Here is a 15,055-nt window from a genome sequence, read left to right on the forward strand (position 1 = left end):
ACACATTCTAAGTACACAGTTTTTCACATTAGAATAAAGTCAAGTAATAGCTTAATGTTACTTTTTTTTTTTAAGATTTTATTTATTTATTTGACAGAGACACAGTGAGAGAGGGAACACAAGCAGGGGGAGTGGGAGAGGAGAAGCAGGCTTCCTGACAAGCAGGGAGCCCGATGCAGGGCTCGATCCCAGGACCCTGGGATCATGACCTGAGCTGAAGGTAGACGCTTAACGACTGAGCCACCCAGGAGTCCCTTAATGTTACTTTTGTATTAACCATAAGAGACTCTTAATCTCAGGAAAACAAACTGAGGGTTGCTGGAGTGGAGGAGGGTGGGAGGTATGCAGTGGCTGGGTGATGGACATTGGAGAGGGTATGTGCTATGATGAGCGCTGTGAATTGTGTAAGACTGATGAATCACAGACCTGTACTCCTGAAACAAATAATACATTTTATGTTAACAAAAAAAATGTTACTTTTGTATTTAGGTTACACATTTGGATATGACTATTCGTGAGCATAGGGGAGAAATGGAACAGAAAATAATTAAATTAGAGGGTACTCTGGAGAAATCAGAATTGGAACTTAAAGAATGCAACAAACAGGTAAATTATTTAAAATTACATATTTTATATTGTTTTGAAAAATAACTCCTTAACTGTAAGCATCTATTATTCACATAATATGGCTTTTTTTATAGAACACATACAATAAAAATACTACATAATTTTTTTTAAGATTTTATTTATTTATTTGACAGAGAGACAGCGAGAGAGGGAACACAAGCGGGTGGGGTGGGAGTATTGGGCACCCCAATACTACATAATTTTAATCACCTTGTACATGCTACTTTAAATTCATTTTTCTCAGGCACCTGGGTGGCTCAGTCATTAATCGTCTGCCTTCAGCTCAGGTCATGATCCCAGGGTCCTTGGATTGAGCCCCGCATAGGGCTCCCTGCTCCACGGGAAGCCTTCTCCCTCTCCCATTCCCCCTGCTTGTGTTCCCTCTCTCGCTGTCTTTCTCTCTCTCTCTGTCAAAAAATAAATAAAATCTTTAAAAAAATAAATAAATTCATTTTTCTCCTCTTAATTTTCCCCCAGTTTTATTGACATATAAATAACAGAAGTTGCATATATTTGAGGTTTACAGCATGTTTGATATATATTTACACTGTGAAGTAATTGTCACAATCAAGCTAATTAACATATCCATCACCTCAATTATTTTATTTATTTTTGCTGAGAATGCTTAAGGTCTATTCTCTTAGCAAATTTCAAGTATACGATACAGTATTACTAACTATAGTCATATGCTGTACGTTAGATTTCCAGAATTTACTCAACCTGTATAACCGAAACCTTATATGCTTTGAACATTTCCTCATTTTCCTCACTCCCTAGCCCCTGGTGATTACCTTCTTAATGTTATTTCGAATGTAGTTTTTCTTCTCTCAATGTTTCCACATATTTATCATCATGTGTGCCTGTTTGAATATGTATAAAATATCTCTGGAAGGATTTGTAATTCTCTTAACTGTGGTTGCCTCTAAGGAAGAAACACAGTGGAAAGAGGACTTTGTTTTCACTAACTATATTTTTCACCTCTTGTACATATTACCTATAAAATTACTTGTGAGGTCATGTAACATCTGTTGTTTTAATGTACTCTAATTTTCCTTTCTTATACAAATGTGGTTGAGATTTTCATCTCTTTTAGTATATTTTAGGTATACAAATAAGCATCTTATTAAGCATAAGAATTCTGATGTTAATGTCTGAGTTATGGTGGTCTTAAGAAAAACACATTTTTATATTTTGCTGTTGTATGTGTTTGACTTACTTGGACTGCAGTTATGATTAAAGAACTATTTTTCCTTAGTTGCATTAATACTGCTCTGTTTAAAAATCAGATAGACAGTTTGAATGAAAAATTGCAAAATTCCAAAGAACAGCTTCGAGGAAAAGAGTTTATAATGCTACAAAATGAACAGGAGATAAGTCAACTGAAAAAAGAAAATGAACGAACACAACAAAAGATGAAAGAAATGGAAAGTGTAAGCAAATTATTTTCGCCTAAGGAACAGAGTAATACTATCTAAAAAGTGATATAAATCTTTGTTTTAAACTGGTTGGTTTTAAAATATAGAAACTGTACCATAAGTATTTTTAGGCTAATTATTTGTGTCAGATAATTATTGGTTTCTTTGATCTTTTTAAATATTTTACTCTGATGTTCCAATTATAGGCAAGGACATCATCTTACTTTATATTGCCTACAGGCATTGGCATGGTATCTCTCACATAGTAAACCCACAATATGTGCTTACTTGGTCAACAGGTATTTTTTGAGAACCTACTATGTAATAGAGCTGTAGATACAGATATTAATAAGATATACTCGTTTGTCCTTGAGGAACTCCATCCAGAGAATGAATGAACAGATAATAATTGTACATTATTGAGACCAAATACATTGAATTAGTTGCCAGATGAAGTCTGATGACTTCATATTATCAGTTTGCATGTGTGTTGACTGGTGAACCCATTCTACCCACCTGCCTTTTTAAAAAGTGAATTTGCTTCTAAGAGCTCTCATATATGTAACTTTTTTATTTTTAAATACTCTACTCAACTTTAAAACTTCACATATAGCTCTTTATTGTGTTTGATTATCTGTCTCCTCCAGTAGGATATAAAATCTTTAAGGGTAGCCACTTTGTCTCATTTGCTCACTCCTAAGTCCTCAATACCTAAAACAGCACATATCACATAGTAATCATGAATAAATATTTGTTGAATTGTATACATAAATTAAGCAGGGTCTGTGAGAGCAAGTTTGGGCCCCAGGGAAAAGAAAATGATTATTGGCCCAGTCATTTCATGTTCCCTAACAAAGGCTGACTAAAAATATTTACATGAGATTTATACTGATATATAATACAATTGGACCCAATGTCCCCATTCCAGACATCAGGGTCCTAATGATTTGTACTCATTTCTTTCCTTCTTATCAGCCCTAAAGTCAATTACCTACCTTCTAATCTCCCTCACCAAGCTAATTTAGAACTAACTTTTCACAGATTTTTTTTTCCTCTAAGAACACAATACTTTACTAGGGATTTAACTGAGTAATGTAGAAATATTTCAGGAGTAGCAGTCCCAGTGGCAGATTTTACTTTTACAGAGAATAAGGTCATGACCTTAACCCAAACATGTGGATTAATGGTGGGTTTTGGTTATTCATGCCAATATATTCTCCGTCTGTGAAATAGATAATCAGATATTAGCTTCTTTTGTCTCTTTATATTATTATGTATTCTGCCATGTTATAGTCATAATGATAAAGGTTTATACAGCTTGCACATTAGTCATGCAAAATATACCAATTAGTCCCAGATTTATTGTAGTACATTTTCTTATCGTTAAAAAGGAAAAAAAAATTTTCTGAGTATCAGTTTCACAGTGGATGATATTGTGTGTTAAATTTTATAGAGATTGAGTTGGGTTGGGGAAATGACTTAATTAAGAGAGAAATCAGAATAAGAAATAGGTTATCTATATCATTTCATTTTGAAACCTGCAAATATCTTGTGTATTTCAGGTTATGAAAGAACAGGAACAGTACATTGCAACTCAGTACAAGGAGGCCATAGATATGGAGCAAGAATTGAGGCTAACTCAACAGCAGATGCAGAACTCTCATGCAGAATTGTTGGAGGCTCGTCATCAACAAGTCCAAGCACAGAGAGAGGTAGAAAGGCTGTCAAGTGAACTGGAGGAAATAAAGCAACTCTCTAAAGAAAAAGTAATCCCTATTCTAAATAATATTACCTTACTAAAAATCTTTAAAATTTTAGCATTTACTTTTTTAAATTGTAGATTATATTAACTGTTACACACACTGAATGTACTTAATACTACTGAATTTTACACTTAAAACTGGTTAAAGTGGTAAATTTTATGTTATGTATATTTTACTAAAATTTTACGAAGAAAAATGTTATATTTAGTGTAGCCTAGTAATATAAGTAGGAGGACCTTCAGAAATGAGTTTTGGCCAAACTAATTAAGTTTCAATGAATTAAGTTACAAGTACTTTAGAGGGAGAAGCAGGCTTCCCACAGAGCAGAGAGCCCTACGTGGGGCTGGATCCCAGGACTCTGGGATCATGACCTGAGCCAAAGGCAGAAGCTTAACGACTGAGCCACCCTGGTGCCCCAAAGCTAATCTTTTTTGAGTAAAATTTTTACATTTGTAGCTACTGTTAAAAGTGAAACTGACAGTCAAAATTTATAACTGTTATGAAATCTGTAGTCCAGAACCCTTAGGGAGAGAAAGTGCTTTTAATAGCAAGAACAATAATATAAATGTATTTCCCCAGTATTTGGTAGAAGGTTAATAATTTTGCTTAAAAATAGTTAGATTGATATGCTTGGGTTAATTACTTAGACTTTGAGAAAAATTTATTTATTGAGTTTCAGAAAAGTGCCTGTGAGTCTTCTGCTTTTTATTATGCTTACTAATATAGGAATTGCATTAAAGTATCTTTACGTTTAATTTTGGTAAACTTAATGCTTTTATTCACATATCTGGTTGGTTAGACTAATAAAGAATATATAAGGGGGGGTGCCTGGGTGGCTTAGTTGGTTAAGCGTCTGCCTTGGACTAGGTCATAACCTGGGATGGAGCCCTGCGTCAGGCTCCCTGCTCAGCGGGAGTCTGCTTCTCGCTCTCTGCCTCTGCCCCTCTCCCACTCATCTTGTGCTCTCTCTCTCTCTCTAATAAATAAATAAAATCTTTTTTTAATAGGTTCATAAATTACGTCTTTTTTTAAAAGATCTTATTTATTTAAGAGTGAGAAAGAGAGCGAGCACGGGCAGGGGGAGAGGCAGAGGGAGAGGCAGACTCCCCACTGAGCAGGGAGCCTGACACGGGACCTGATCCCAGGACCCCAGGAACACGGGCCAAAGGCAGACACCCAACCAACTAAGTCACCCAGGCCACTCTAAAATCTTTTTTTAAAAACAGAATACATAAGGAATTTTTTTTAGAATATGTTGGCGTTTGGAAGTCTCCTAGGAAAAGCTCCTAGGAAGCTATCTACTTTTATCTCATCTCTGTCCTTATCAGAAGTATCTAAGTATAGTACAATTGATTTTATGTGGATAAGGTAAGCTCAATTAATCAAGAAAAAAAGTGGGGAATTATTTAAAGTGACAGTTTAACATGAAAAAATGCTCAATGACACTCAGCATCAGGGAAATACAAATCAAATACAAATACAAATCAAAACCATAATGAGATACCACCTGGCGGGGATGCGGAGAAAGGGGAACCCTCCTACACTGTTGGTGGGAATGCAAGCTGGTGCAACCACTCTGGAAAACAGTATGGAGGTTCCTCAAACAGTTGAAAATAGAGCTACCGTACGATCCAGCAATTGCACTACTGGGTATTTACCCCAAAGATACAAATGTAGGGATTCAAAGGGGTACGTGCACCCCAATGTTTATAGCAGCAATGTCCACAATAGCCAAACTGTGGTAAGAGCCAAGATGTTCATCAACAGATGAATGGATAAAGAAGATGTGTACACACACACACACACACACACACACACACACACACACAGGAATATTATGCAGCCATCAAAAGGAATGAGATCTTGACATTTGCAACGATGTGGATGGAACTGGAGGGTGTTATGCTGAGTGAAATAAGTCAATCAGAGAAAGACATGTATCATATGACCTTACTGATATGAGGAATTCTTAATCTCAGGAAACAAACTGAGGGTTGCTCGAGTGGTGGGGCGTGGAGGGATGGGGTGGCTGGATGACAGACATTGGGGAGGGTATGTGCTATGGTGAGCGCTGTGAATTGTGCAGGACTGTTGAATCACAGATCTGTACTTCTGAAACAATGCAGTATATGTTAAGGAAAAAAAAGATAGCAGGAGGGGAAGAATGAAGGGGAGTAAGTCGGAGGGGGAGACGAACCATGAGAGACGATGGACTCTGAAAAACAAACTGAGGGTTCTAGAGGGGAGGGGGGTGGGGGGATGGGTTAGCCTGGTGATGGGTATTAAAGAGGGCACATTCTGCATGGAGCCCTGGGTGTTATGCACAAACAATGACCCATGGAACACTACATCAAAAACTAAGGAGGTAATGTATGGTGATTAGCATAACAATTAAAAAATGAAAAAAAAAGAATGAAATCTTGCCATTTGCAATGACATGGCTAGAGCTAGAGAGAATTATGCTAAGTGAAATAAGTCAGAGAAAAACAAATACCATATGATTTCACTCATGTATAATTTAAGAAACAAAATAAATGAACATGGGTTGGGGGGGAAGAGAGGAAAACCAATTAACAGACACTTAACTGCAGAGAACTGATGGTTACCAGAGGGGAGGTAGATGGGAGGATGGGTTAAACAGGTCATGGGGATTAAGTAGGGCACTTGTGATGAGCACTGGGTGTTGTGTGTAAGTGCTGAATCACTAAATTCTACATCTGAAACTAGCTTGAATTTAAATGAAACTTGAAAAAGAAAATAAAGTTACTTTTTTCTCCATTTTTTAATTTAAATTCAATTAATTAACATATAATGTATTACTGGTTTCAGAGGTAGAGGTCAGTGATTCATCAGTCTTATATAATACCCAGTGCTTATTATATCATGTGCCCTTAATGTCTATCACCCAGTTACCCCATCCTCCCACCTCCCTCCCCTCCAGCAACCCTCTCTTTCCTATGATTAAGAGTCTCTTACAGTTTGTCTCCCTCTCGGGTTTCATCTTGTTTTATTTTACCCTCTCTTCCCCTATGATCCTGTTTTGTTTCTTAAATTCCACATATCAGTGAGACCATATGAGAACTGTCTTTCTCTGATTGACTTATTTCACTTAGTTAGCATAATACCCTCTAGTTCCATCCACATCGTTGCAAATGGCAAGATTTCATTTTTTTTTGATGGCCGAGTAGTATTCCATTGTATATAAATACCACATTTTCTTTACCCATTCATCTGTTGATGGACATCTGGGCTCTTTCCATAGTTTGGCAATTGTGGACATTGCTGCTATAAACACTGGGGTGCAGGTGCCCCTTTGGATCACTACGTTTGTATCTTTGGGGTAAATAGTGCAATTGCTGGGTCACAGGGTAGCTCTATTTTCAACTTTTTGAGGAACTCCATACTGTTTTCCAGAGTGGCTGCACCAGCGTGCATTCCCACCAACAGTGTAAGAGGGTTCCCCTTTCTTTGCATCCTTACTAACACCTTTCTCTGCATCCTTGTTTCTTGTGTTATCTTTGGCCATTTTGAGGTAGTATCTCACTGTTGTTCTGATTTGTTAAAATGATAGTTGTTTAAAATAAAATATTTCAACTCAAAACTCTAAATATAGATTCATGTGTAAATCTTTTAATTTAGGACCAAATCTTGCTTTTTGTGTGTGTGGGCAGGGTCTTTGATTAGAATTTCACCTAATCTTTTTGCATTAACCATACTCCTATTCCCTCAACTATTGTTTCCAATTTTGGTTTCTTTAAAGTAGAAGAATTAAAAGACATTTGTAAATCAATTAGAATTTAACATCTCTTATATTTTACATGGGATTTCCCACAATATTTTACAACTATTTGGCTGTTTCTAATTGGGTAAAAAATGTTTATGAATCATTCATTAAGTTGTCTCAAAGCATATAACTTTCTTTTCATATAAAAACTTTCTTTTTGCATGTATATTTCCTCAATGTTCATACATAATGTATATTAGAATTGCATAATTAGAATCACAAGCACAACTAGCATAAATAGGTTTGGATAAATACACAACTGACTCTTTTTTTATTTTTTTTATTTTTTATTGTTATGTTAATCACCATATATTACATCATTAGTTTTTGATGTAGTGTTCCATGATTCATTGTTCATAACACCCAGTGCTCCATGCAGAATGTGCCCTCTTTAATACCCATCACCAGGCTAACCCATCCCCCTACCCTCCTCCCCTCTAGAACCCTCAGTTTGTTTTTCAGAGTCCATCATCTCTCATGGTTCGTCTCCACCTCTGACTTACTCCCCTTCATTCTTCCTCTCCTGTTATCTTCTTCTTTTTCTTTTTTCTTAAAATATGTTGCGTTATTTGTTTCAGAGGTACAGATCTGTGATTCAACAGTCTTGCACAATTCACAGCACTCACCGTAGCACATACCCTCCCCAATGTCTATCACCCAGCCACCCCATCCCTCCCACCCCAACCACTCCAGTAACACTCAGTTTGTTTCCTGAGATTAAGAATTCCTCATATCAGTGAGGTCATATGATACATGTCTTTCTCTGATTGACTTATTTCACTAAGCATAAGACCCTCCAGTTCCATCCACGTCGTTGCAAATGGCAAGACCTCATTCCTTTTGATGGCTGCATAATATTCCATTGTGTCTGACTCTTTTTTTTAAAGATTTTATTTATTTATTTGAGAGCATGCACGCACTCACCAGTGGGGAGAAGGGCAGAGGGGAAAGCAGACTCCCTTCTGAGCGGGGAGCCTGGCAACACAGAGCTCAATCCCAGGACCCTGGGATCATAACCTGAGCCGAAGGCAGATGCTTAACTGACTGAGCCACCCAGGCGCTCCACAACTGACTCTTGATAAGCAAACAGTGCATCTGGTGAACAAAATGCACAGGCAAAGCTTAGAGTAGACTTACCTGCCAAAGTTCAACATGCTGTGGTTATTTGTTTTACAGAATGCATTGGTTAGTGAAGTATTATATTATGATAAACAATATACTAATACAGTCCCATTTGTAGTCTCTTAAACGTCTAGATTTTGAAGTATACCATTTAATAAGTTAACTTTGTATATGAGCACTTACATGGTATTATAAAAGATTAAAATACAGGGGCGCTTGGGTGGCTCAGTCAGTTAACTGGCTGCCTTCGGCTCAGGTCATGGTCCCAGGGTCCTGGGATCAAGCCCCACATCCGGCTCCTAGCTCAGCGGGGAGCCTGCTTCTCTCTCTCCCTCTGCCTACCACTCCCCCTGCTTGTGCTCACTCTCTGTCAAATAAATTAAAAAAAAGATGAAAATACTTCCATAAATGGACGTAATTAGTTTAGCTATAATAACCAAACAACTTTTCCTTAATATGTCATTTTTAAGGAAGCTCATGGACACCATTTAGCTGAAGAACTGGGGGCTTCTCAAGTACGTGAAGCTCATTTAGAAGCAAGAATGCAAGCAGAAATCAAGAAATTGTCAGCAGAAGTAGAATCTCTCAAAGAAGCTTATCATCTGGAGGTAAAGAAAAATGTAACTTCCTGCTAAAGTGAACTATCTGAACAAAAGTATAAGTCTAGCTTCTAAATGTTCATTAGAGAATAACTCATTGTGGTCTTCATTTCCGGTAGCTTAATATAACTTTCACTTCATATCCAGTGAGCTAATACTCTGTGGAGTTAAGAGCTTAAATTCTTGAGGCAGGCAGTCTGGTTCCAAATCTCAGCTTACCACTTAGCACTTTTGTGACCTTGAGCAATTAACATCTCTGTCTAAAATGGGCAATAATAATCATATGTACCTCATAGAAGTATATTAAATGAATTAAATGGATTAAATGAATATAGTTAAAGTTCTTAGACCAGGGGCTGGCTCATCATCATCATCATCATCAGTTATTAAATAGCGCTTGCCAAAACTAACTGGAGATATTTTGTAAACAACATAAGCAGTTTCATGTGATATGAATTTATAATGTTTTGCAATTTACATTTGTTCTGATAGTAAGGTAGGCAAAATTAGAACCTGATACTTTTTATCTACTTGTATGTCCTGAGCCTTTATAGAACAGAGTTATTAGAATAGCATTTCTTGTCTTTTTTTTTCTTGTTACAAAGGCGTTTAGTTTATTCTCATCAGTGTCAATGATATTCTCATGGTTCACATTTCCCAGTGTGGCTGCATTTCTTGTCTTTTTAAAAATTACATCTAAAGATATCTAAAACATATGTGTTAGACTTAAATTACTTATGGACTTCTAATATAACGTTTTTCTATATGACAAGGATTACAACTATATTTATATTAAACTCCTTTCAAAGGAGTTTGGGACTATCTTTGTGAGGGATTGGTAGGGCTTGTAGTCACCATGTCTTTTTTAAGTGCGTTTAGATTCTGATCTCTTTGAAAACATTGTGTCTGCCAAACAAAACGTATTTGCAAGCTGAATCCAGTTAGTAGGTTAAGAGATTTAAATCCTTGGTCTTTAAAGACAAATGGAATGCTGTTGGATTCAGCATAATTATTTAATAAATAAATATTAGCTACTCAACCCAAGTAACCATCAGTAATAACTAGTCCAGCTCAAGTATTTACCAGCAAGTATTCTTTGCACTTTTAATATGTGGTCTCTGTTCTACCTTTATTTCTTATTATCTAATTTTTTACTTTAAGTTTTGTAAGCCCTCTGAAATTATAAGCAGGTAGTACATAAAATGAATTGTAAAAATAGGTTTTACTGTTGTTTAATATTTGGTACTGTTTTATATGTAAGATATAAAAATTTGTAATATGTTTTTATCCTCTTTGGTACTTGACAAAGATTTATTTTTAAAGCATGTATGTTGTTTGAATATAAAAATGAAGAAATAAGTCATTAAAGTAACAAAGTTAGTAAAAAGAATCAATTTTTAACAGCATTTAAAAATTAACAGGTTTCACAATTGTCAGAAAAGTCAAATAATAATAATTGGAAAAGCCCTGATATTTTTTTAAAGATTTTATTTATTTTTACGAGAGAGAGAAAGAGAACACAAGCAGGGGGAGTGGCAGGCAGAGGGAGAGGGAGAAGCAGACTCCACGCTGAGCAGTGAACCGAAAGCCAGGACTTGATCCCAGGACCCTAGGATCATGATCTGAGCCAAAGGCAGACACCCAACCCACTGAGCCACCCAGGCACCTCCCCCAATATTTTTGCTAAGAAATAGATTTTTTTAAAGTTTTTATTGGGCGCCTGAGTGGCTCAGTCGTTAAGCCTCTGCCTTTGGCTCAGGTCATGATATCAGGGTCCTGGGATCAGGCCCCACATTGGGCTCCCTGCTCTGCGGGAAGCCTGCTTCTCCTTCTCTCACTGTGTCTCTCTCTGTCAAATAAATAAATAAAATCTTAGAAAAAAAGTTTTTATTATGGAAAATTTTGAAAGGTATAAATCCTCCTATATTTATTATTCAACTTTAGTAATTATCAATTTGTGGCCAGTGTGATTTCATCTATAAGTATGTTGACCATTTCTTTTTAAAAGGGAATACTTTTGAGAATGAAAAAGGGTGCTGTTCATAACTACACCAGGACACGAGGCATAAAACCTGGCCAGTCCACCATATCTTTAACCTCACTCACTTCCCTTCCCCCACATATCTCATTCTATTTTGAAGCAAATCCCACACATCATTATTTCATCAGTAAACATTGCAATAAGTATCTCTAAAAGAGCTGTTTTTTAAAAACATAACCACAATACTATTATTACAATTAAAAATTGACAGTAATTCCTTAATTTTATCAATTACCCATCATTTGTTCACATTTTCCCAATTATCACAAAAATGTCTATCTAGTTAAGTGGTTCAAATCAGGATCAAAAAACAGTCCATTGTATTTGGTTAACTGTTCTTATGTAATTTAAGACCATAGGTCTCTTCTTCTCCTTTTTTTCCTCTAATAGGTTATTTGTTGAGAAATCAGATGTTTATACCTAAAAACAGAATTTACTTCAGTATAAATGGAAGTGAAAAGTATTAGAATGTTTTTGAAACCAACTCCACCCTATTTTTTCTTTTCTTTTACAATTCTGGGGCTGTGTAGATGATTTCACATCAAGAGAACCATGCGAAGTGGAAGATTTCTGCTGACTCTCAAAAGACTTCTGTTCAACAACTAAATGAACAGTTAGAGAAGGCAAAACTGGAATTAGAAGAAGCTCAGGACACTGTAAGCAATTTGCATCAACAAGTCCAAGATAGGAATGAAGTAATTGAAGCTACAAATGAAGCATTACTTATTAAAGTAAGTAAACATATAAAAGTACATAAAACACATCAATGAAAAAGTACACTTATGACTTTTTTCCCCATCCTTATAGTTCATAAAGGAAAATATGACCAAATGTCGACCAGTTTGAATAAAAAGCATTTTATTTAGAAGACACTGGATGTAGGAATTATAAGTATGATTATATATCATATTACCGTAGGAGAAATAATTTATAAATGTTCAAACACAAACTTAAAAATTTTTAAATTTATTTCTATTTTTTTTGGTAAGAACATTTAAGTTCTACTCTCTCAGCAAATTTCAGTTATACAATACCTGTATTACCAACTGTAGTCAACATGTTATACATTAGATCCTCAGACCTTATTCATCTTCTAGCTAAAAGGTTGTACAAACCTCTCACTAGTTCCCCCACTGCCTAGCAACCCCTTTTCTGTCTGCTGTTTCTGAGTTTGATTCTCTTTTCTTTTTAAGACTCCACATATAAATGATACCATGAACTATTTGTCTTTCTTTCTTTTATTTAATTTAGCATAATGCCCTCAAGGTCCATCCATGTTGTCACAAATAGCAAGATGTCCTTTCTCATGGCTGAATAATATTCCATTGTGTGTATGTACACACCACATCTTTATCCATTCATCTCCTGATGAACACTTTGGTTGTTTGCTTATTTTGGCTATAATGCTGCCAGGAATGAACTTGGGAATAATTTAAATAATTAAATACATATATCTCTTTGATATCCTGTATTAATTCCCTTTGTGTATATACCCAAAACTGGTGTTGCAGGATCATATGGTAGTTCTAATTTTAATTTTTTGCAGAATCTCCATACTGTTTTCCACAGTGGCTGTCCCAACTTACATTCCCACCAACAGTGCACAGAGGTTCCCTTGTATCCACACCCACACCAACACTTGTTATCTTTGGGTTTTTGGTGGTTTTTGTTTTTTGTTTTGTTTTTTTGTGGGTTTTTTTTTATAATAGCCATTCTCACAGGTGTGAGGTAATATCTCATTGTGGTTTTGATTTGCATTTCCCTGATGATGAGTGATGTTGAGCACCTTTTCCTGTCCCTGTTGCCCATTTGTATGTCTTCTTTGGAAAAATATCTGTTCAGTTCCTCTGCTGATTTTTAATTGGATTGTTTGGGTTTTGAGTTGTATGAATTCTTTATATATTTCAGATATTCACCCTTTATCGAATATATGATTTGCAAATATTTTCTCCCATTCTATAGGTTGCCTTTTCATTTTATTATTGATAGTTTGCACTGCTGTGTAGAAGCTTTTTAGTTGAATATAGTCCCGTTTGTTTATATTTGCTTTCATTGCCCTAGCTTTTGTGTCAAATCCAAAAAATTATTGCCAAGCTTGATGTCAAGTAGCTTAACCCCTATTTTTTCTTCTAGGAGATTTATGGTTTCAGATCTTAAATTTAAGTGTTTCATCCATTTGGAGTTGAATTTTGTATATGGTGTAAGATAGTGATGCAGTTTCATTCTTTTGCATCTGACTGTCCAGTTTTCCCAGCACCATTTATATAGATACTATCCTTTTCCCATTGTGTATTCTTGGCTCCTTTGTCATAAATTAACTTGCTCTATATGCATGGGCTTATTCCTGGACTATCTGTTCTGTTCCATTGATCTATGTATACATTTCTATACCAGTCCCATACTGTTTTTATTACTATAGCTTTGTAAAATGGATTGAAATGAAGAAGTGTGATGCCTTCATCTTCTTTTTTCTTAAGATTACTTTAGATATTCGGGGTCTTTTCTAGTTCCATATAGATTTTTAGGATTGTTCTATTTCTTTGTAAAATGCCATTGGAATTTGGATGGGGATTGAATGAATCTGTAGATTGCTTTGGGTAGTATATTGATTTTGTATCCTACAACTTTACTAAATTCATTTATTCTAACGATTTTTAATGGAGTTTTTAGTGTTTTCTATATATAATGTGTTATCTGCAAATACAGACAGCTTCTTTCCAATTTGGATACTCTTTTTTTCTTTTTCTTTTCTTTCTTTCTTTCTTTCTTTCTTTCTTTCTTTCTTTCTTTCTTTCTTTCTTTCTTTCTCTCTCTCTCTCTCTCTCTCTCTCTCTTTCTCTCTCTCTTTCTTTCTTTCTTTTCTTTCTTTCTCTCTTTCTTTCTTTCTTTCTTTCTTTCTTTCTTTCTCTCTCTTTCTTTCTTTCTTTCTTTCTTTCTCTCTTTCTTTCTTTCTCTCTTCTCTCTTTCTTTCTTTCTTTCTTTCTCCTCTTTCTCTCTTTCTTTCTTTCTTTCTCTCTTTCTCTCTTTCTCTCTTTCTCTCTCTCTTTCTTTCTTTCTCTCTTTCTCTCTTTCTCTCTTTCTCTCTTTCTCTCTTTCTCTCTTTCTTTCTTTCTTTCTTTCTCTCTTTCTCTCTTTCTCTCTTTCTCTCTTTCTTTCTTTCTCTCTTTCTCTCTTTCTCTCTTTCTCTCTTTCTTTCTTTCTCTCTTTCTCTCTTTCTCTCTTTCTCTCTTTCTCTCTTTCTCTCTTTCTCTCTTTCTTTCTTTCTCTCTTTCTCTCTTTCTCTCTTTCTTTCTTTCTCTCTTTCTCTCTTTCTTTCTTTCTCTCTTTCTTTCTTTCTCTCTTTCTTTCTTTCTCTCTTTCTTTCTTTCTTTCTTTCTTTCTTTCTTTCTTTCTTTCTCTCTTTCTCTCTTTCTTTCTTTCTCTCTTTCTCTCTTTCTTTCTTTCTTTCTCTCTTTCTTTCTTTCTTTCTCTCTTTCTTTCTTTCTTTCTTTCTTTCTTTCTTTCTCTCTTTCTTTCTCTCTTTCTTTCTCTCTTTCTTTCTTTCTTTCTTTCTTTCTTTCTTTCTTTCTTTCTCTCTCTCTCTCTTTCTTTCTTTCTTTCTCTCTTTCTTTCTCTCTTTCTTTCTTTCTTTCTTTCTCTCTTTCTTTCTTTCTTTCTTTCTTTCTTTCTTTCTTTCTTTCTTTCTCTTTCTTTCTTTCTTTCTT

At 35.4% G+C, this 15,055-nt stretch overlaps 1 protein-coding gene across 2 annotated transcripts in view; it reads left to right on the forward strand.

The window, feature by feature from the left end:
- Positions 1 to 15,055, forward strand: part of CCDC18 (coiled-coil domain containing 18) — a 128,587-nt gene that overhangs the window by 76,690 nt on the left and 36,842 nt on the right. For both annotated transcript variants that reach the window (XM_027625945.2, XM_027625955.2), the window contains exons 23-27: positions 490 to 606; positions 1,914 to 2,057; positions 3,605 to 3,808; positions 9,182 to 9,319; positions 11,882 to 12,082. In XM_027625945.2, coding sequence (XP_027481746.1) covers positions 490 to 606; positions 1,914 to 2,057; positions 3,605 to 3,808; positions 9,182 to 9,319; positions 11,882 to 12,082 — 804 coding nt within the window. The remainder of the gene's footprint in view (positions 1 to 489; positions 607 to 1,913; positions 2,058 to 3,604; positions 3,809 to 9,181; positions 9,320 to 11,881; positions 12,083 to 15,055) is intronic.

The sequence above is a fragment of the Zalophus californianus genome, chromosome 4 (assembly GCF_009762305.2).
Source record: "Zalophus californianus isolate mZalCal1 chromosome 4, mZalCal1.pri.v2, whole genome shotgun sequence".
In the NCBI taxonomy this organism is placed as follows: Eukaryota; Metazoa; Chordata; class Mammalia; order Carnivora; family Otariidae; genus Zalophus; species Zalophus californianus.